Source organism: Phyllostomus discolor, chromosome 11 (assembly GCF_004126475.2).
Source record: "Phyllostomus discolor isolate MPI-MPIP mPhyDis1 chromosome 11, mPhyDis1.pri.v3, whole genome shotgun sequence".
NCBI classification, from domain to species: domain Eukaryota; kingdom Metazoa; phylum Chordata; class Mammalia; order Chiroptera; family Phyllostomidae; genus Phyllostomus; species Phyllostomus discolor.
The window spans coordinates 50,674,556-50,698,459 of record NC_040913.2 but is presented as its reverse complement, the minus strand read 5'-3'; the positions used below and the strand labels follow the sequence as shown (position 1 = coordinate 50,698,459).

The 23,904-nt window shown below is 39.1% G+C and overlaps 1 protein-coding gene across 1 annotated transcript in view; it reads right to left on the bottom strand.

The window, feature by feature from the left end:
- Positions 1-7,057: 7,057 nt before the first annotated feature.
- The window catches only part of CAB39L (calcium binding protein 39 like), an 82,824-nt gene continuing 65,977 nt past the window's right edge, over positions 7,058-23,904 (bottom strand). Inside the window, 3 exon segments of the mRNA XM_028526326.2 lie at positions 7,058-9,171; positions 9,173-9,262; positions 9,264-9,311. Coding sequence (XP_028382127.1) covers positions 9,130-9,171; positions 9,173-9,262; positions 9,264-9,311 — 180 coding nt within the window. The 3' untranslated portion in view covers positions 7,058-9,129.

Sequence of the window (23,904 nt, the reverse complement as noted above, 5' to 3'; positions counted from 1 at the left end):
AGGATAGTGGAAAAACAGAAAGAGCCCTGATGATGTGGTTTGAATGCCTGGATCCAGCCATGCCTGAAACTAATGGTATCTGTTGAAGATCTCAGTTTAGGAACATTTTTTTCATAATTTAATTAGGAATGTGTTTCAGTCACTTGCAACAGAAAAGGTCCTAGCCCAGGTCTTTTCCAGTCCTATGATTCAATCATCCTGAGCCAACAGAAGAGATAGACACTCATAGAGTATAAACACTTACAGGCTGTAAAAGATAAGAGGAGAAAAGGTTGTGGCCCGAAGGGTCAAATGATGGATTATTTTAGGTAGGCCAACCTGTCCAGGTTGGATGGCAAAGCAGAAAAAATGATGAGAAAACTGCAGCTGGAGATGGTAGAGTCTGGTAGGCTAGAGAATAAGCTTTTTAAGGAAGAGGCAAAGGAAAAGCCTCTAAGGCAAAGTCAGATGGGTTAATCTTGAAAATCTTGGGGAGTCATTTCCTCCAGCCTGGAGGAAAAGAAACTGTATGGGTGTGGAGAGACGGAAGAGGAAGAAGGTTTTGTTTAAAGGCTCAACTTTCACAGAGTATACATAGAAACCAGAGTGGTCACCTCAAGTGGGGCATGGTTTGAGGTGAAGTAGGATTGAGGGTTTTGAGAAGTGTGGCCATGGGAAAAACACAAGGAAGTCAGCAAGACAGAAATATTAACAACCCTTCCACCCTTACAAAAAATTTTCTCATCAAAATCTTGTTCCAACTCAACTCTTACCCTTTGTGACAGCATGGATGGAACTGGAGAGTATTATACTAAGTGAAGTAAGCCAGGCAGTGAAAGACAAATACCATATGATCTCACCTATAAGGGGAACCTAATCAACAGAACAAACAAGTGAACAAAATGGAACCAGAGACATGCAAATAAAGAACACACTGACAGTGGCCAAAGCGGATGGGGGAGGGAGTAATGGGGAAAAGAAGGGGAAGGGTCAAGTCAAGGAACATGTATAAAGGACCCATGGACAAAGACAACAGGTTGGGGGAGCACTGAATGTGGGAGGTGGGGGTGGGTAGGGCAGGGGAGAGTGATACGGGAAAAATGAAGAGAACTGTAATTTAATAACAATAAAAAAATTTAAAAATAAATAAATAAAATGCAACAAAAAATCTTGTTGCAACTCAAGTCTGTTACTTTTTGTAATTTCTCTAGTTATCATTCTTCTGAAATACAGAATGTCTCTCTCCTAATGGTTAGTTTACTCTGAGCTAAATTTTGAGTGTCTTAAGTAAAGGAATATCTGTTATGGAATGAGTATTTTTGTTCCCCTAAGATTTGTATGTTGAAGCTCTAAACCCTTAAATAACTGTATTTGGAGATGGGACCTTATGGAAATAATTAATGTTAAATGAGGTCATAGGATGCGGCACTGATCAGGCCATGTGAGAATATAGGCAGAAGGTGACCATGTGCCAAGCCAGGCAGAGAGCCTTTCTGGGAACTGACTGGGCTAGCACCTTGATCAGGGACTTCCCAACCTATAGAGCTGTAAGAAAGAAATTTGTATTGGTTAAGCCACCTGATCTGTGGTGTTTTGTTGTGGCAGCCAAGCTTACTAATTCAGCATGTACAAGCTCTTGAATGATGAAGAGGTTAGGCTTTTGAGAAGGAGAGTATAATCCTATGAGCACATATACCCCTAGAGAGCAAAATGTGCTTTCTTTCCTGGACCAAGCTGGAGGCAGCAGAGGGACTGAGCCTCTATTTGCCCATCTCAGGATGTCAGAGTGAATGCCCAGTGTATCAGGTGTGTCTTCCTCCTCCCTCAACCCGCAGAGATCTGAGCCTCTTCTTATTTACCTAGGAGCTGGTGTCAGTGGGTCAGCCTCCTCAGAAGAGATAAAAGATGCTTGCAGACATGAAGCAGAGACTCTGGATTCAGGGTTACTGGCAGGCTCATCTTGGGGCTGGGGTTTGCTTAGTGATCTGCAGCCTTTTGGATCCTCATATGCAGCCTCTGGATGGGATCAAGATCCAAACTCTCCACCACCTCCCAGCTTTGGGCAGGCCATGGCTTGCTAGGTAGTAGCCACAGTCTCTCCTGTCCCTGGGAGGGTTGACAATGAACAAGATTTCATTTGGTGGGGCAGGCACTCTACACATACCTGAACTCCACAGCACAGCCAGTCTATGGTGAATTGGCTGGTGCAGACTCACCTCCTGGGGCTGAAGGAGGCTCCAGAAAGGAGATCCGAGGAGGGAGCACCAGCCTGAGGACTGCAGGGACACTATGAGATTGTCTCCAGTAAAGTAGCCCATGAGCTCATCACTGCCATTCCACAGGCAGCTCTGACTCCTGAGCTGGCTGCACATTGGGAGGCCAGGCCAGATCCTGAGCTTTTCCTATTAGTGATGGTGTGACAGAACCTGCTCCCTCTCCTTGATCTGGCCCTCTTCTCTATGTGCCAGTTTTCTGGCTATTCAAGCCTTGTGTGGTACTTGGATCCAGACAGACACAGCAAAGTGACAGCTGAAAATAGTTGCTCTGCTTGGAAATGGTCCCTGGTCAAGGTGAAGGGTAGTCTGGTGCTACCAGACACTGCCAGACAGCTGCAGGTGTGCCCTCCTCCTTCTTCCCACACCCTGGGCAGCACAGAGCCTCAGTCATACAGATAGGCAAGTCATGGCCATATGAATATCATGCTCAGGGCCTGGAAAACAGCAGAGGCTCCTTTCCCCCACAGCAGGAACAACAGGCTGCAGTTAGGGCTCTGCTTCTGTTCCTGAAGCTGGGATCCTAGTCAGGACCTCCAGAGGGCAGGAGCTGGGAAACACTGAGGCCCTGGCTGGGCGATCAACAACCAACCCTTTATCCCAATGGCACATTTTATTTTATTTTGTGTTTTCTCTTTTATTTTTATTGTTGCCATTATTACAGATGTTCCCATTCTCCCTCTCCTTCAACCTTTGCCAGCCTCCAATGGCACTTGAAATGGTGTGTTAGCCTGGTCTTTGGAGTAATATGGCTACCAAAACTCTTAATGGCTAGCTATGGATGACATAACTAACTGGCTCAGACAAAGACTTGGATCAGTGTTGCCATATCTAGGCCTGGTGGATACCCAGAAAGAACCTGATTGTTGGTCGTTAGGGAGGAAGGATATTTTGGCTATCAGGAGGTGTGGCTGGAACTCCTGCAACTCAGTAATGCCCACCCCTGACTGAACAAGAGAATGAGACTGCAGGGGTGGGAAATGGTCTCCTTCTGAGCCTCCAGTGGGAGGTGAAGTGTCTTCAAGTATGAGACAGTTGCAGATGAAGTAAAAATAGAAAGGAAAGCAGATGAAAGTATGGGTGGGTTCTGAGGCTCAAACTGCAATGAGGAAAGTATGGCTTCCTTGTCAGACTTCAGTTGCTCTGAAACCTGTGACCCTCCCTTCCCCCAAAGCAGTACCTCTGGCTCACACCTTTCTTGAGCTCCAGACTCATTTGTCCAATGGCCAAGTGGACCTCTACACATGATATCTTAGGCACTGGACACCTGACTGGCCAAGTGCTGAAATCACAGTCTCCCCTGTGACTCTGCTCCTTGTCCTAAGTCCCATCTTGGCTAAGCACATCACCACAGACACAGGCCTGTGAGGCATGCTCTTCTAGAAATGGCGTGGAACTATGCTCAGTCAATGTCAAGTCCTAAATATCTCACATGTTCTATGGCTCCTGCCTCTGGGCCCTCAGTTTGAATTGTGCTTGGCCATGTATTCACTGGATAATCTTAAGCATCTGGTTTTGCATCTGTAAAATCAGGGTAATAAGAGCAAATGCGTCATAGGGTGGTTCTGAAGATTGAGCTTAGTACTTGTGAAGCATCTAGAATAGGGCTACCTGGAGAAGGACTAAGTTCAGCAATAGCTGTTCTTAGAGGGTCCTCACTGTCTGGATCCCCTCACTCAGTACTCCAGGCTACTCTCTTCCAGGGTCCCCTCACTCAGATATGCAGGTTTGCATATCACTTCTGGCTAAAGGCCAGCTGCCTGGATGATGGTTTTAAACCCTTAAAATGGCATTCAAGTCTCCCCTCGTCTCCTCTACATGTCCGCATGCCACCACATAAGGTACATGCCTTATCCTTCTCTGACCACACTATGCTTTGTGCCTGTGATTCCTTCTTCCTGGATTCCACATGAAGTGAAATTCTTTCTTCCACTGGTGATGAGCTCCTCAGGGTCTGAGGGAAATGACATGGGAGCATCTCCTGAGCTGTCAAGTCACATACTGTGTATCATATTGATTCCTATGACTATCCTGTGAGACAAGTCCTCTTTTTGCCTCATTTTCCTAGTAGGAAACAAGCTCTGTGATTCTCAAGATGAAATGTGAGTAGTGGAGCTCAGATCAACTTTGTATCAACCTCTCATCACTGTAGAGGAAAAAACAGAGGGGAATGACATTAAGAGACTGTGGACACAATTCCTTCAATACAGGACACAAGTGGTGGGTTTGTGGTATTGGCTTAGTTAAACTGAAACATGTTTCCAGAATTAATGAATTTGGGCTGGTCTCAAAAGTTGTCAATAGTTGAAAGGGAAATTGAAGTGGCAGCCACATTTATGAAAGTGGGTGCACAGGTTGTTGCAGACCTGCTGGCATAGGGAGAGACAACCCACCTGCACCTCCTCCATCAGCTTCTTCTGACCCAGGCTTGGCCTGGGGAGCTCTGTGATAAAACATCTTGGAAAGTGGAGGCCAGGAGGTGAGGGAAGTGTGGGTTGTAGACCATCTCCATGGATGCCAGCTCTTTCTCCCACTTCAAGTTGGTCTTCCCTTCCCTACTGACTCAGGCCCTTGGGGATGTATTTACAAATCTCAGTTAGTTAGTTCCCAGACACTTAAGGTTTCACCCTTCCAGGAACCCTGGTATGTCACTCTGTGGTTCTATTTTTCACTCAACCCTAATGGGCGTGGAGAGCAAGTTTGTGGATGTTGGATTAAATGAATAAACAAGCATTTGAGTAAATAAATGTTTTGGTTTCATTAGGCTTTAATTTTCAGAACTAAACCTAAGAGAACTCATTATTTTTCCAGCCTTCCCTGATGGATAAATTAATGAGTATTACAAAGTGTTCTCCCAAAGGGCCCCCATGTTAACAGCTTTTAAAAATAATACAATGGCTCACAGTGTAGTAATTAAATTACAATTGATATTGAATTAATTGATGGAAAGGGGGTTGTGGGAAGCAGAGATGAGGCACAGATTATCCCCATAGCAACATGGACCACTGAGGAATATGAAATGCAGGAATGACTGGGCAGTAACTGATCCTATCAGGAAATCTAAGCTAGTATTATGTTCAACTGAAAAGGCAAGCCAAGAAAACAAAGGCAGGTACAGAAATGCAGTTTGAAATTAATATCTGTGTAGTCAAGAGATTGCTCAAAGTGAGGGAGACAAGGCTGAATTCCATATCCTATACATAGGTCTCATTTGATCTTCCAAACATCAGACAACCAAGTAGAGCCAAGTTACCCTCATACCCCTTAAATGAATCTAGCTTTTGAACGCCTTCCATTTAGTTATCCTTTATCCTTGGGCAGATCTCTGGCTTTAGATGAGACCCTCCTCAAGCCTTATCCAAGCCTTTATCCTAAAGGCTTGGGTTCCAGGATTCCCTCTTCTCCTTGGGAAGTATGATGAAGTGCCTGCCCCTGAAGTGGATAGCTGGCCTGGTGGGAGGCAGCCTGGACATGTAGCCTGTTTTGCAAAGATATGAACTGGGGTCAGGCCCGGCCCTAAATCCTGCTGCTGCCACCAGCTGTTTAACCTGGAGCAAGTTGCTCACTCTTTCTATGATCAGTGTTCTCCATAAAGTGTAGACTGACACAATTGAATGGTGTCTGCAGAGGCCTAGTGAAGGCCAGGCTTATCATTGTTTTACTTTGCTTTCATTATGGGTAGTTACATAATAGCACTTTTCATATTTAAAAACAAAAGTTTGTTCCTATCATCTTATCTTTTCAATTTTCTTAAGAAGACCAAGTCTAGCTTTTCAAAGTCTCATTTTGTTTCAGACCTTTATCCAGCCATAGGCCCTCACTACAATCTCCAAAACTTTCCTGTAAGAACATGGAGAAAAAATTGATTTTTCATGCCATATGTATGACAGTCTTTTGAATAGAACAGGAAAAAACAGGTAAAAAGATTAAAAAATTAATTTCCTTTAATAATAGACTAGAAAGATCTATAAATCTACTTTGAAATTACTATCTTTTCATATTAAAAAATTCTAGTAGCTTTTCTTCTATTTTACTTTCCTTCACATTATCACAATTATTTTCAGGTCTTGTGAAATGTCCAGACTGCATACTAGCTCAGAGCAGCTGGGTCTCAGATGAACCAGTTTGGCCAATGACAGATGCACTGAAAAACTCACTTACCCCTTCCTGGCATCTATTTTCCCTCAGAGCTCTCCAAGGATGTGAACCCATTGGAGGCTGGCAACCAAGAAGAGTTGGTCAAGGGCTATGTAGCACTTGGCCTTTTCTCCATGGATAGTCCTAATGTTTGGGCAGATCTCTGGCTTTAGATGAGACCCTCAGAGAACATCTCAATTCCTGCTGGCTTTACTCTAGGACCTTAAGCCCCAGAAGCCTCCCACACTGCAGTGAGGAGAGCACAGAGTATTTCCAGACACTTTAGACCTTTGCTAATTCACAGCCTTGAGGAGGAAAGAGGGAAGAGCATGAGTTTGGCCTCAGGCCACTGTAGGTTTACATTCCAGATCTAGCCCCAGCTGTCTGGGATCATCAAGTTGATCAGGGCTTCAGTTTCCTCAAATAAAATGGAAACAAGTAACTGTCACGAGGCATCAATAATGTGATGTGTGTATTTAGTGCCTGGCAGGCAGTGCTTGGCTAATGGCAGTTAGCATCACTTGGATGACGCTGACAGTGGAGCACACAGGAAGCTGGTGTGGGCCTCTGGGCAGCCTGAATGCCCACCAAGAGGCTGCCCATGCTCTGCCTGGGGTGTTCCTGTTTGGGACGCTGACAAGAACACAGACACAGAACATGCAAACTAACATGGAGTATGTGACACCTGTTTATTTAGTCAGTCTTTAAGTGTGTCTTTTTTAATATTAAATATGACCTTTTAGAATTCAATTCACAATATTTACAGTGAATGTTGTGCAAGCATATTTTGACTGTGAGCCTCTTGCTCCTTCTTTCACGTTAATAATTTACAAATTTGTATTACAACAAAACTCTAGCTACTCTCTTTATTGTCTCTTTAGATTCCAGTTTTGTTTGACAGGTACTAAATTAGAATAAGGAGTTGCTAGGAAAGAGCTAATTCAACTTCAGAGAAAATAAAAAAAGGATTATGCCAAGGCCTTGCTTTGTAATTGAAAACATGCGTCCCATGATGTTGTGGGACAGTATTTAAGCAACCAAATAAATTTCTAACGCTTATTGTGTCTTTGTTTTTTAAAATATATTTACACTCATCTCTTTTAATCAAATAAGTAAAACCATAAAAGTCAAATGCTTAGAGACTTTGGACTGTCTGGGAATGTTATGAAAGAACTCAGATTTCAGTGACTAAAGAACGAAGGTTATTAGATGGACTGTTGGCTGACCCACCCATGCTAGCATTGGCCAGAGCTGCTAGAAGATCCCACAGGTCTGACACCATTTGCCTCAGGAGTCCATGCTGGACACTAACGAATACAGAGAATATTTTGGCTGGGCCATTTGTGCCCCAGGGAAAAAGGATGAAACCCGACCAGATAATTCTTTAGATGCAAAATCTAGACAGGGCATTCATCCTGGAGAAGGATCTCTGGACAGGGATCTTTCCTTCTCTAGGTGGAAAATCATGTGGTTGAACAATATTAGTCCCAATATTGTAAGAAGTGAAGGTTCCCATGGAAAGCAATAACTCATGATTTGGAAAGATAACTTTGAAAACAAATACAGTTTAACAATTGTTCATTTAATGTGTTGTAAGTATAGCTTTAAAATGCCATTTTACATACTTGATATCTGAAAACAAACCATAACCTTTTTTGTTGTTTCATGACTTTTTTTTAAAAAACCACAAATTAACTCCTTAATAATCCTAGTATGCAAGAGAGTATTTGGGACTAACATTTTACAGTTTTTCTATTATACCTTTTCACCAAAGACTTTAATGGGAGGAATGACAGCTTATTAGAAAATAAAGTGAACAGATATTTTTTAAACATTTGATAATACTTTCATGTATTTAGTCACCTGCCCTTCTAATGGCAATGTTCCTTTATTTATAAAGGCAATTTAAAGACCTGTGCAACTCTCTGGACCCATGGTTTTGTACATACTAGGTAGGCATCCTAATGTAGTTATTACTACTTTAAAACATACTTTCACCACAAAATATTTTTCTTGTAATAACAATTATGAATGAAATATTCCAAATATTCATGAATGCTATAGAAGTCAGTGTGAAAGATCAATAACTATAGCTAGCAACTGTGATTCTTAACCATCTGTTCCAAGTTCTCAAGTAAGCAGGTCATACCACGTGGGTCCTCTATGCCTCTCCCCGCATTGTAAATCCTTGGTTCTGTGCTATCCCTACCTCAGTGGGGAGTTAGAGGTGTGCCAGGAGTCAGGTATGCTGAGGACATCTCTAGGCATGGAATGTGGGACAGTGAACAAGAAAACATGATCTTATTTTCTCAGGTCTTTCAGTGCCTTAAGAATTTGTCTAAGTGCAGACAAGTAAAATAGTCTTTGTGCCTTCTGCCCCCAAACCCAGCACTCCTTTGAGAATTTAATCCTGTTTGAGGACTCTGTAACCCATCATCTGGGCTCCTCCTTAGGGGCTCATAGGGACTTACGCTCAGGTCTGCAAGTGAATGGCCCTCATGCCTTTCATCAACAAAGGGTTACAAATGCTTTTATCAATGTCACATACTTAATTAAAATGAATATATTATTCTAGGTTAATTTTTTTCATTCAAATATTTATATTCCATCTACCCTAAAAACAGAAAAAACAGGCAACTCAAAAGCCTTCCCACAGTGATTACTTGATGAAATGACATGACACTTTTTGTACAAACTAAACAAATGAAATAGTAACTATGGCAGGAATCTTGGTGAGACTTCAAGGGGTTGTTTTCTTCAAGTCTTGAATCTGTTTAATCAGGGTAGTTCTTCTCATCAATGAACTGCTCATCGTCCATCCTTTCTTTTTGAAAGCTGCTGAGAAATTCAATGAGTTTGGGTTGATTTTTTACCCAAAATCTCCACAATAGGCTGTGTTTTGTGAGGACTGGCTACAAACACCTGAAACATAAAGAAACAAATACAGAGGACAAGGAACATACACCAGGGACAATATAGATCTCACCTGTTTTTCATGTGGTACTGTGTTAGTAAAGCACAGAAAGCCTGGATCATACTTCCTTACTAAGGAAAATCAGTAATGCCCCATTCATATCCTTTTTCCTATACATTATATAGAAATATATTTACTACACTAAAATTATATTATAATTATATATTTAAAATTATAATACTGATATATTCAATATATTTGACATAATATACTGATTGAATATATATAACATATATTAAATGTATATTTAATATATTTAATAGTAATATACTCATTTGGCTCAAAATTCAAAAAGGCAAAGGTGAAAAGTCTACCTCTCACCTTCCCCCCTTAGAGGTCACTAATGTTACTGTTTTCTCATGTATGTGGAGCTTTAAAATTTACATTTACAATTGTCCAGGCCCCTTCTCCCAGAGATTCCAACTCAGAAAGATCCAGTTGGAGGTCTGGCATTTGTATTTTTATAAATTTCCATGAAGATTCTTATATGTACTCCTCATTGAAACAATGATCCTGGACTAATAACTATACTACAAAAGACAGCAACAACTATAATAATAGGACACAATTACTCAAAACTATAATACTGATTGGTACAATATTTTGCAATAGACATACTTCTTCATTAGATGCTACATATATGATTACATGATCAGAATACCCATAAAGTATTAACTACTATATAGCTCTCTGAGCTTTATCATGTTTTGGGCTCTTCACTACTCAAAAGTGCTGAGTGTTTCACCACCAGCCCCTCTGCTCACTGCATCCATATCCTTTACCTCCAACAGTATACAACTTTGAAAATACTAGGAACAAGGATTGGTTATAGGGACAGTGGGGGCTACAAGGTTGAGCCTTAAAGGCTCCCCCCACCCAGAAAATATGGGAAAGGAGAAAATTACACAAAGATGCTAAGAACCTATGAGAAGGGAATGAAAGGCTGCAGAGGTTCAAAGGAGGTAGAGAGTGCATTAGATTTCTGGGTTTGGAAGAGGAAGGGCCCCTGTAGGTGACATGACAGCTAGTCTATGAATCAGATTTCCTATTTCTTCTTAAGTCAGGTTGGTAATTTGTGTGTTCCTAGGGATTTGTCCATTTCATCTAGGTTATCTAATTTATTGATGTACAATTATTCATAGTATTCTCTTATATGCTTTTTTTCATTTCTATAAGGATATTGAGTCAGAAATAAAAAACCTCCTAACAAAGAAAAGCCTAGGAGCATATGATTTCACTGGGAAATTCTACAAACTTTTAAAGAATTAACACAGGTGCATTTCAAATTTTTCAAAAAATAAAAAAGGGGATACTTCCTAACTCATTCTATGAGGCCAGCATTATGCTGATACCAAAACCAGACAAAAGGTTGGCTCAACATATTAAAATCAATGTAGTATACCACATGTACTAGGTTGAATTAAAAAATGGCAAAGGTGAAGAGTCCCCTCAAAAGATGAATTTGAAGTGTTAACCTTCAGCATCTGTGAATGTGATCTTACTTGGAAATAGGGATGTAATCAAATTAAGATGAGGTCATACTGTATTACAGTGGGCCCCTAATACAATAACTAGAATCCTTTTACAAAAGGGAAATTTAGACACAGGGACACACAGGTATTCACAGAGGAAAATGCCAATGTGAAAATGGAGACAGAGATGGGAGTTATGCAATAAGCCAAGGATTATTGACAATCAGCAGAAGCTAGGAGAGAGGCTTAGAAGGGATTCTCCCAGAAATCCTCCAAAAGAAACCAACTCTACTTCACACCCTGATCTTGGACTTCTAGTCTCCAGGATAGTGAAAAAATAACTGTCTGTTGTTTTAAGCCACTCAGTCTATAGTACTTTGTTATGGCAATTTTGGGAAACTTAAATATACCACTTTAATATAACGAAAGAACACCACATGATCATTTCACTTGATGAAGAAAAAGTATTGACAAACTTAACACTTTTCATTGAAAAAAAAACAAAACAAAAGAAAAGCTCTTAACATGGGATAAAGAGATATCCAGATGCAAAATAATGGACTTGGGCCTTTACCTCACACCATGAGTAAAAAGTAACTCAAAACTGATCAAAGACCTAAACAGAAGAGCTAATAAAATTTTTAGAGGAAAATATAGGGGCATAACTTCATGACCTTGGATTTGGCAATTTTTTTTTTAGCAATGACCAAAAGTAAAAGCAACAAAAGAAAAAATAAACTGAACATCACAATTTAATACTTTTCTGTATCAGAGGACACTATCAAGAGAGGGAAATGGGAGAAAATGCAAATCATATACATGATAAGTTTCTAGTATCCAGAATACAATGAAGAACTCTTACAACTCAACAACAAACAAGCCTTTTCAAAAAGAGGCAAAGGACCTGAATAAACATTTTTCTAAAGAAGATTATAAAAATGGCCAATAAGCACAAGGGAGAATTCTCAACATCATTAGTTATTAGTGAAATACAAATCAAAACCACAAAGAATTGTACTCAGAAAACTATGAAACTGAAGAAAGAAATGAAGGAAGGCACAAATAAATGGAAGCATATACTATGTTCATGGACTGAAAGAATTAACATCATTAAAATGTCCATACTACCTAAAGCAATCTATAGATTCAACACAATTCTTATCAAAATACCAATGACATATTTCACAGATATTTCAAAAATTTATATGGGACCATAAATGACCCCAAGTAGCCTCAGCAATTTCGAGAAAGAAGAACAAAGTAGGAGGGATCACAATACCTGATATAAAACTGTATTACAAAGCCTCTGATACTGGCATAAGAACAGACACATAGACCAATGGAACAGGGACATAAAATGGAATAAAAATAGCCCCTTCAAAAAATGGTTTTGCAAGATCTGGACAAGTACATGCAAACAAAAACAAAACAAAACAAAACAAAACAAAAAACCAAAAACAGCCCTGGCTGGCATAGCTCAGTGGATTGAGCACGGGCTGCGAACCAGGCATCGCAGGTTCAATTCCCAGTCAGGGCACATGCCTAGGTTGCAGGCCATGGCCCCCAGCAACCGCACATTGATGTTTCTCTCTCTCTCTTTCTCCCTCCCTTCCCTCTCTAAAAATAAATAAATAAAATCTTAAAAAAACACACAAAAAACAAAAACAAAAACAAAATTAGGCCACCAACTTACACCATACACAAAAATAAACTCAAGATGGATTTTAAAAGGCTTATAAATCATGACACCATAAAAGTCCTAGAGGAAAACATATGCAGGAAAATTTCAGATATCCTATGTAGCAATATTTTCACTGATAAATCCTCTAGGGAATGGGATATAAAGGAAAGATTAAACAAATGACACTTCATCAAACTAAAAAGCTTCTGCATGGCTAAAGAAAACATCAACAAAACAGAAAGGGAACAAACTGTATGGGAAAATTATTTGCTAATGATAACTCAGACAAGGGTTTGACCTGCAAAATATATTAAAAAATCACATGATTCTACACCAGAAAGATAAACAATCCAATTAAGTAATGGGCAAAAGACCTGAACAGACACTCCTTCAAGGAGGACATACAGAGGGCACACAGACACTTGAAAAAATGCTCAACATCACTAGCCATCAGAGAGATGCAAATTAAAACCATAATGAGATACCACTTCACATTGCTCAGAATGACCATTAATAAATCAACAAACAACAAGTGCTGCCAAGGTTGTGGAGAAAAGGGAACCCTAGTACACTGTTGGTGGGAATGCAGACTGGTGAAGTCACTGTAGAAAACAGTATGGAATTTTCTCAAAAAACTAAAGTTGGAACTGCTTTTTGATCCAGCAATGCCACTACTGGGACTATACCCTAAGAATCCTGAATCACCAATTCAAAAGAACCTATGTACCCCAATGTTCACAGCAGCACAATTTACAATAGCCAAGTGCTAGGAAGAGCCTAAGTGCCCATCAGTAGATGAGTGTATAAAAAAACTGTGGTACATTTAAACAATGGAATACTATGCAGCAGAAAGAAAGAAGGAATTCCTACCCTTCGTGACAGCATGGATAGAACTGCAGAGCATTATGTTAAATGAAATCAGCCAGGCAGTGAAAGACAAATACGGTATGATCTCACTTTTAAGTGGAACCTAATCAATAAAACAAACAAGTGAGCAAAATAGAACCAGAGACTCAGAAATAAAGAACAAACTGACAGTAACCAGAGGGGAGCGAGGAAGAGGATAATGGGGGAAAGAAGAGGAAGGGGTAAGCAAAAGAACATCAATAGAAGACTCATGGGCACCGACAATGGTGGGATTGACTGTGGGGGTGTGAGGGGATGGGTTAGGGGTGAGCAATGGGGAAAAAGGTGGCACAACTGTAACTGAATAACAATTAAAAAAAGCAAAACACACTGAAATAGAGGACAGGCTGACAGTGACCACAGGGGAGAGTAGAGGGAATTTAAGGGGACAGTGGGAAAGGTTCACAGGAACAAACTTAAAGGACACATGGTCATAAACTAAGGGGAGGGTGGTAATGGGAGGGAAGTGGGGAGTGGTGGGAGGGGGGAATGGATTGGGAGTAAAAAGGAGAAAACTGTATTTGAACAATGATTAAAAAAATAAATTAAAAAAAAAAGCAAAACAAAACCTCAAGATATCACTTCACACACACTAGACCAGCCACGATTAAAAAAAATGATAACAAGTGTTGGTGAGGAAGGGGAGAAATTGGAACCCTGAACATTATTGGTGGAAATATAAAATGGTGTAGCCTCTGTGTAAAACACTGTTTCAGTACTTCAATTAAGTTACACACTGAAGTACCATACCAAAAGAGTTGAAAACATTTGTTTAAATAAAACTTGCACAGAATGTTCATAGCAGCACTATTCACAATAGTCAAAAGTCCATCATCCAATGAACAGATAAACAAATTGTGTTATATCCATACAATGGAATATTATTTGGCCATAAAAGGAAAGAAGTACTGATTATACTACAACATGAATGTACCTTGAAAACATTATGTTAATGAAAGAAACCAGACACAAAAGGTTACATATTGCATAACTCCCTTTATCCAAAATATGCAGAATAGGCAAATTGTAGAGACTGAAAACAGATTAGGGGTTACCAGGGCCTGTGAGTAAGGCAAAATGAGGATTAATTGCTTAATAGGTATATAAGATTTCCTTTTGGGGTGATGACAATGTTCTAACTAGACAGTGATTACAGTTGCATAACACTGTAAATATACTAAATGTTACTGAATTGTACACTTTTATTTTTATTTCATTTAAAAATATTTATTGATTGATTGAGAGAGAGAAAGGAAGAAACATCAATTTGTTTCACTTATTTATGCATTCATTGGTTGTTTCTTGTATGTGTCCTGACTCAGGGATCAAACCCACAGCCCTGGTGTATTGGGATGATGCTTCAATCAATGAAGCCACCAGGCCAGAGCTATGCACTTTTAAAATGGTGAATTTTGTGTTATATGAATTTTAATACAATAAACTAAAATTGTTACTTACTAAGAAAGTATCCCAGGCTCTTTTACAATATTACACAAAATGTGTGATGTTTATTTAACACCTATTAGAATGTTAGGAAGTTACATACTGGAGCCAAATGTGTGGCTTCTCTACTATTTGTTTACAAGGGAATTGCTATTAAGTTTTAGCCAGACATTGTTGGGCATTTGTGATAACTACATAAATAACTCATAACAGTTTTTTTCTAAATGAATAAATATACTGGACAAACTAAGCCTCTCTGTATCAATCTGAAATATAATAAATGTAGAATGTATTGGAACTTGCACAGCCATTGGAATAACTCCATTGAATCTATATACTGTACAATAGACCTAAAAATAATCAATTTGTTTTCAAGTTTTAAAATTTTCCTTATTTTTATTTTTTATGGCTCCTGGACTCTGCTGTCTCTAAAGGTAGTTTCTGATTTGAGGCAACTAGTAGAATACTGCATGACTCCTTTGGAGCAGCTGGGACACTGAAGAACCCTGGTCAAGCCATGAGATGAACCATTTCATAAGGAATGCACTTCTAAACACAGGTATGAAAGACCAAATCTTCCATATGAATATATGTTCAATATAGAGATTTTCTTAGTTCTCTCTCTGCTGTATCCATTTTTCAAATGCTATTTTCAACCCCCCAAAAGTTACACAAATGAAATTACTTGTGATTTTTCTCTTTAGAATGCAGTCTTATTGTCTGCATCCCTTAATTTATACATGTCTCAGAAATGTGATGTAAAGAGAAATGCAAATATCACAACTGAAATATTTTTAGCTCAGAAAACTAAGAATATTTTGCTATTTTAAGTCTGAGTGCTTTTTTAAGTGAAAAACAAAAAATGCATGTTTTACACACATATTTATTCATTTTATTTAAGTTCTATTTTGCCAAGAGGGATTTGTGCTAGACTCAATATTGGCAGGCTAGTTTTCTGATTTGCTAATGTTACTGTCTGTGACACATGCTGTAAGCCTGGAGTGCTTTGTACATGGACTTGAAATTCGGGCGCTTATTATACTTGCATAGAAGTTACTCAAAACAAAATTCCATTCTGTGCGACTATAAAATAAGACCTTTTTATTCTAAAGATTCACCTTCCTAAATGAATGTAAATATGAGCAATACAATATTTAGAATATTTTGACACTATTTAAAAGTAGTCAATGAAACATTGAAATTAATATAAATACTTTATCAGTGTACTGTTAAAATTTTTAGAAAATTATTATTATTAAATCAACTCATAGTTGATTCCTAAATTCACTTGGTTTCAATCACTTTCTCCATCAGTAAACTTAGATTAAGTGCATCGTGACTGGTGTAGTTGGCCTACTAAAAAAAATGGGTCCTTAAGAAAGTGAGTAATTTATGGTTAGTCTTTCACCAAATTAATGTGTAATTCTGCATAATTTTCTTTTTTTTAAAGACTTTATTTATTTATTTTTAGAGAAAGGGAAAGGGAGGAAGAAGTTGAGGGAGGGAAACATCAATGTGTAGTTGCTTCTCATACTCCCCTAACCGGGGACCTGGCCAGCAACCCAGGCATGTGCTCTGACTGGGAATTGAACCAGCAACCCTGAGGTTCACAGGGTCAGCACTCAGTCCACTCAGCCACACCAGCCAGGGCAAATTCTGCATTCTTTTCAATAAGACCACATGGAAATTATTCTTAATTAGGATATTTCTTGAGATATATCTATGAGTTAGATATATCTATATCTACCAAGTTGGCCTGTGAATTTTGGAATAAGCTAGGGTAGACCTTCTTTCTTGTTTTCATAGAAATGGCTATTGTGGCCAATTGCTACGATGTGAGTGACAGAGTAATGTACTTGGGACCAATTTTGGCATCAGTGAGCCCTAAGTTTCAGTGGCTCTGAGAGGTGAGCCAAAAGGGACAGACCACTAACACCCCCTACACAGTTTGGTGGGAAGTGGCAACATGTCCTTTGCCATTAAGGAAGTTAACAGGGAGAAGAAAGGAAGAAGATCAGCTCAAAGCTGATTCCTACATTCATAATGGGCACATCTCTGGGAGAGCCTAGAGGACAGAAACAAGGTCATCTGAACCTAGTATCTTAGCTCTAGACTTTAGGCTTCAATGTAACTCATTTTGCAAATGAAGAAATGGATCCAGATGGTTTTGCTTGAAGTCACTGCTGGCAATTGAGCCAGAATATAGACCCGGGACTCCAGACTTTCATCCAGTTCTTTCTCACCATATCATCCTACTGTCAACAGGAGAAAGCATGTGAAATAGCATCTCGTAACAGTCCTTGAACTTATTACCAGGAAGCTAATAAAAATGAGACACTAATAATCAGGGAGACATTTTTAGTAATGTGTTCCACATTTGCAGCACCTAATGAAAGGTACTTTTGGGGGGAAAGTATTAAAGAATTGTGAAAAAAATCTAGGACTTAGCTGTTACTTTTTAAAAATAACAAAATAATATTTTTTGGCAAGTAAACAATTCAGTTCACACTTCAATGGAAGAAATATAGTTGGGGTACAGGGTAGGACCAATTTATACACACATACAAGTAAATAAGCAATCAACTATTTTTAAATGTATCTACTCTGTCCAATGATTAGATGATCCAAATTCTGATATCAAAGGATGGAAGTAGTTTATTTCCACTTTGGCACCCACTGAATCTTTCTATAATAGTGCATTTTTAAATACAATTATATAAAATTCATTCTCTTCTAGGGAGAGATATTAAAATTCCATGGAAGCTGAATGACATGACACGCAGCCTTCCACAACTTCAGTTGAAAAAGTCTCAAGAGGGCCTATCATTTTATACTATATAGGCATTTTCCAGACCTATAGCAGTCTATTTTTGTTTCATCAAATTTGTGTTCACATCTTATTAATTATGCTATTACAGTTGTTCCAATTTTTCCCCCTTTGTTCCCCTCTGACCAGTACTGCTTTTCCCTCCAGTGATTCCCCCCCCAGCTTAGTTTATGTCCATGGATCATGTATATAAGTTCTTTGGCTTCCCCATTGCTTATATTGCTCTTAACATCCTCCTGTCTATTTTGTACCTACCCAGTTACGCTTCTGCATCCTTATACCTTTCCTCCCCCTTCACAGCTGATAACCCTCCAAATGATCTTCTTATCTATGATTCTACTTTTGTTCTAGTTGTTTGCTTAGTTTGTTTTTGTTTTTTAGATTCAATTGTTGATAGTTATGAGTTTATTGTCATGTTAATGTTCAGTTTTGATCTTCTTTTTCATAAATAAGACCCTTTAACATTCATATAATAAGGGCTTGGTGATGGTGAACTTTAGCTTTACCTTGTCTGGAAAGCACTTTATCTGTCCTTCAATTCTAAATGATAGCTTTGCTGGTAGGGTAAACTTGGTTGTAGGCCCTTCCTTTTCATCACGTTGTCTACTTCTTGCCAGTCCCTTCTTGCATGCAAAGTTTCTTTTGAGAAAATAGCTGACAGGCTTATGGAAACTCCTTTGTAGGTTAACTTTCTGCCTTTCTCCTATTGCTTTGAAGATTCTCTCTTTATCTTTAACCTTTGGCACTTTAATTATGATGTGTGGACCTCTTCGGGTGCAACTTACTTGGAATTCTCTGTGCTTCCTGGACTTGTATGTCTATTTCCTTCACCAAATTAGGGAAGTTCTCTTTCATTATTTTTTCAAATAAGTTTTCAATTTCTTGCTCTTCCTCTTCTCCTCCTGGTATCCCTATGATTTGGATATTGGCCCTTTTGGAGATGTCCCAGAGTCGTCTTAAACTCTCCTATTTTTCTAAATTCTTGTTTCTTCGTTTTATTCTGTTTGAATGTTTATTTCTTCCTTGTCTTCCAAATCATTTATTTCAATCCTGTCTTCCTTCCTTCACTGTTGGTTTCCTATGGTTTTTTCTTTATTTCATTTAGTATAGCCTTCATCCCTTATGCTTTTGCCATATTCATTGAGATTTTGAGCATTCTGACCAGCATTTTGAACTTTGTGTCAGCTATCTTCACATCACTTAGTTCTTTTTCTGGGGTTCTGTTTTATTCCTTCATTTGTCTCCTCATTTGGCAGCTTCCCTGGGTCTGTGTACCAGATAGACCTACTTTGATTTCCTGTCTTAGCACACCTGTCAAGTTGTATGGGGTGGAGCCTTATGTATTCACCAGGCTGGGGCAATCTGCTTCACTGCTTTGTGGCTCCATGTGTAGGGTGTGGTTTGTAGAGGGGACAATGTCGCTGCTGGTTGACTTCTGGGGGCTTGCCTGGCATTCACCCTTCTTCCAGTCACTTCCCCACTTCCTGTATGTGACTGGTGCCCCGCCAGCTGCTGTCGTGATTATGGTTTCCAGAGTGGGTGGGTTTGCATACATTTGGGTCTCTCCTGAGAAACCAGAAGTTTCTTCCACTGCCCCAATCCCCACTAGCTTTACAACCAGAAGTTATGTGGCTTTATTTTTCTTGGCACTGGAACCCTGACTGTGTGGTTTGGCCTGGGGCTGGGATCTCATGCTCATAAGGTGTCCCCCTGATTTTTATACACCACCCGTGAATGCGGGACCACCAGGCACCACTGCCTTGCTGCCACCATACTATGTCCTCTCTCCACCCCTCCCACCTGTCGGGATGAATACAGCATCTTTAAACCCTTGGTTGGTGGACTTCCATACACTTCTGGGTGTTTTTCTGAGTGATTCTCTGGCAGTTGTTGGTGTTTTTTTTTTTTTTTTAAGTTAGTTGTGTTCTTTCTTATGGTTGTGCAATGAGGTGAAGTGTGTCTATATATGCTTCCATCTTGACTGGAAGAAGCTGCTGTGCTTATTTTTTTAATGAAGTAATTCTAACAGATAATTGAGATTTTATAAAACTAAAATATTACAGATATAATTAAATGCTATTGGACACTTCTTCATGATACCATTCTCTTCTTCCCTATCCCTCCCTTAAATGTTTTTAGACTATAACTGCATATATATGAATCCACACACGGTGTTGTTTTTACAGGTGATCGAATTTTAAATAAATAATTTTAATATTTGTTTATACAACTCAATGTTTCTGAGGCTTATTCCACACTTATTCACATAACTAATTTTTATTTACCCAGTTTCCTTTTGACGCCCATTTATGTTTCTCATTTTATGCAATTCTAAACAATGTTGCAGTAAACATTTTTGTTCATGATTCCTTATGCACACGTGCAAGAGAGTCTTTAAAAATTACCTAGAATGAGATTTCAGGGTTGAAGGGTATGCACACTTTCAACTGTTAATTTTGCTATAATGCTCTCCAAAGTGGCTATACCAATTTATAGTATATGAGAGTACCCACAGCCCTCCAACCTTATCAAAATTTGATGTTGTCAGACTTAAACATTTTTGCCAATATAAAGAATGTGAAGTGATATCTCATTCATATTTTAATAGCCACTTACATGATTACAGATAAGATAAGCATCTTCACCTATTCATTGGCAAATTGGATTTCCTCTTCTGTAATTAACAACTTGTATCCTTTGTCCATTTTTCAATTGAGTAGTTTGCACTTACTTGATGATTTGTAAGTTATATGCATCACATTCTATCCTGTCTTTTCACATTGCTTATGATTTCTTTTTCAGCAGAAGTTGTAAATTTTAATGTGTTCAAATATATTGATATTTTCTGTTATGTTTTATGATTTTAATTTTTTAAAAAGACTTCTTTCTGGAGTAGGGGGTGGATAGGGCAGGGGAGAGTAATGGGGGAATGGGGACAAATGTAATTGAACAATAAAAAAAAAGGAAAAAAAAAAGAGAATTCTTTCCACCCCAACATTATAAAGATAGTCTCTTATCTTCTCTTCTAAAAGTTAAAAAATCTTGCATTTTAAGTGTAGATCTTTACTTAGAATTTACTTCTGAGTATAATGGAGGATAAAGCTTTCTGTATGGATAATTATTTACTTTAGAACCATCTATTGAATTTAACTCTTTCTTCTCTGATTTTATAATCCTTACACTATAAAATATGAAGTTTCATATATATGAAGATTTATGTCTCGGCCCGCTACTCTGTTTTGGTGTTTTATTTATGAAACTTTATGCCATACAATATTTTCTTCATTTATTATAGATGCATGTTAAGTTTTTTGTTATTTTTGGCCATTCCAGGTTTTATTTTTTAAAATAAGTTTTAATTTTTCAACTACAGTTGACATACAGTTTTATATTAGTTTCAGGTGTAAAACATAGTGATTAGACATTTGTATAACTTACAAAGTGATCACCCCAGTAAGTCTAGTACCTATCTGCGACCACATACAGTTATTACAATATCGACTGTATTTATTCCTTTACTTTCAGTCTGTGTGTTTTGATATGAAGTGGGTCTCTTATACACAGCATATGTATGATTCTTATTTTCTATCCATTGAGCCATACTATGTCTTTTGATCGGAGTATTTAAAATTATATTTTATTGATTATGCTATTACAGTTGTCCCAATTTTTCCCTCTTTGCACCCCTGCACACAGGGTCCCTCATTCCCTCAGGCAATCCCCACATCTTTGTTCATTTTCACAGGTCATCCATATAAGTTCTTTGGCTACTCCTTTTCCTATACTGTACTTTATATCCCCATGGCTATTCTGTAACTACCAATTTCTACTTTTTAATCTCCTCTCTTCACCCATTCCTCCATATTCCCCACCCCCCAGCCCATCTAGCAACCATAACATGCTCTCTGTATCCATGATACTGTCTCTGTTCTTGTTTACTTAGTTTGTGTTTTAGATTCAATTGTTGATAGATATGCACTTAGTGACATTTTATTGTACATAATTGATCTTCTTTTTCTTAAATAAGTCCCTTTAACATTTCATATAATAATGGCTTGGTGATGATGAACTCCTTCATTTTTTTTCTTCTGGGAAGCTTTCATTTGCCCTTCAATTCTAAATGTTAGCTTTGTTGGGTAGAGAGCAGTCTTAGCTGTAGGTCCCTGCTTTTCATGACTTTGAATATTTCTTTTCAATTCCTTCTAGCCTGCAAGTTTCTTTTGAGAAATTAGCTGATGGAATTCCCCTGTAGGTAACTAATTGATTTTCTCTTGCTGCTTTTAAGATTCTCTCTTTAACCTTTGGCATTTTAATCATAATGTGTCTTGGAGTGGGCCTCTTTGCATTGTTTGGGACTTTGTGCTTCTGGACCTGCAAGTCTATTTCCTTCACCAAATTAGAGAAGTTCTGTCTCATTATTTTTTTCAAATGGATTTCCAACTTCCAACTCTTTCTTTACTCCTTCTGGCACCCCATGCAAATATTGGTACTCTTAATGTTATCCCAGAGGCTACTTGTACTATTCTTGTTTTTAATGGATTCTTTTCTCTTCTTGATGTTTTAGTTAATTGTTTTTTGCTTCCTTATGATCCAAATCATTGATTTGATTCTCAGCTTCATCTACTCTACTGTTGGTTCCCTGTAAATTGTTCTTTTTTAAAAAACAAAGGTTTATTTATTATTTATTTTTAGAGAGAGGGAAAGGGAGAAACATCAATGCCTGAGAGGACCATTGATTGACTACCTATTGTATGCCCCCAAGTGGGGACCTCGCCTGCAACACTGGCATGTGCCCTGAATGGGAATCAAACTGGTGACCCCTCAGTTCTCAGGCCAGAGCTCAATCCACTTAGTCACACCAGCGAGAGCTGTAAATTGTTCTTATTTCAATTAGTGTATCCTTCATTTCTGACTGAATCTTGTTGAGGTCCTTCCTTGAGCATCCTTATAACCCCTTGAACATCCTTATAACCAGTGTTTTGAACTCTGCATCTGATAGATTGATTATCTATGTTTTGTGTATTTCTTTTCATTTTAAAGATTTTATTTATTTATTTTTAGACAGATGGGAAGGGAGGGAGAAAGAGAGGGAGAGAAACACCAATCTGTGGTTGCTTCTTGCATGCCCCCAACTGGGAATTGGGCCTACAACCCAGGCATATGCCCTGACTGGGAATCAAACCAGTGACCCTTTGGTTCACAGGCTGGTGCTCAATCTACTGAGCCACAGCAGCCAGGGCTGTTTTGTGTATTTCTTTTCTGGAGTTTGGATCTGTTCTTTCATTTGGACCATGTTTCTTTATCTCCTCATTTTGGTAGCTTCCCTGTGTTTGTTTCTATGTATTAGGTAGAGCTGCTATGACTCCCTATCTTGGTAGCATGGCCTAATATAGTGGATGTAGATGTCCTTAGGGTCCTATGGCACCGCCTCCCCTATCACCTAAGCTGGTACTAGAGGTATGTCCACTGTGTGGGCTGACTACACCCTCCTCCTGTAGTTGAGTCTTGGTTGATGTTGGAAGGTCAGTGGAGGGATTTACCCAGGCCAATCAGCTGCCAAGGCTATGATCACTGACCACCAACCTCTGCCCTCTGTGGAGGATCTGCTGTGCTGGGGCAGGGTGCTTTGACGTGGTCTGTGGCTGTCCACTAGGTGCATAGGCTATGGGGTTTTCTGGGTGATGCAGACTAAGGTCAGCCACTACCTGTGTTTTGTCCAGGAACACTGGACATGAGCTACAAAACAACCTGCAGATTGCTGCTGCTTGTGCAGAGCTCAGAGGTTCCCAGATGAAGCCAAGCTGTGAACCTAGGCTGCCTGCTGCTAGTGCCAGGTTTGGGGCCACTTAGCAAGAGGTATGGGAGCTGAGGGCTCTCTCAGGCTGGCTATTACTTGTTTGAAAGGATTTAGGAAGATGTGAAGGATAAGCCAAGATCAGCCATATGGAAAAGTCACTGTCAATAGCTTCGGTGGGCCTATAAGTTTGGTGGGGTGGAGTCTCAGGGAAACACCAGGGCAAACAGTGTGAGACAGGTTGATGGAATCTCAGATATGGCTCATACCTGCTGGCTCTATGCCTCTTTGCGGGAAGTGTTCAGTAAAGGAAAATGGCCTCTGCCTGCTGTTTTATTCTGAAGAAAGCTGCCCCTTACCTCTCATTCTGATGCCAGACACTTCAGTTTCTTCCTGTATATCACTCGTGCCTTTCAAG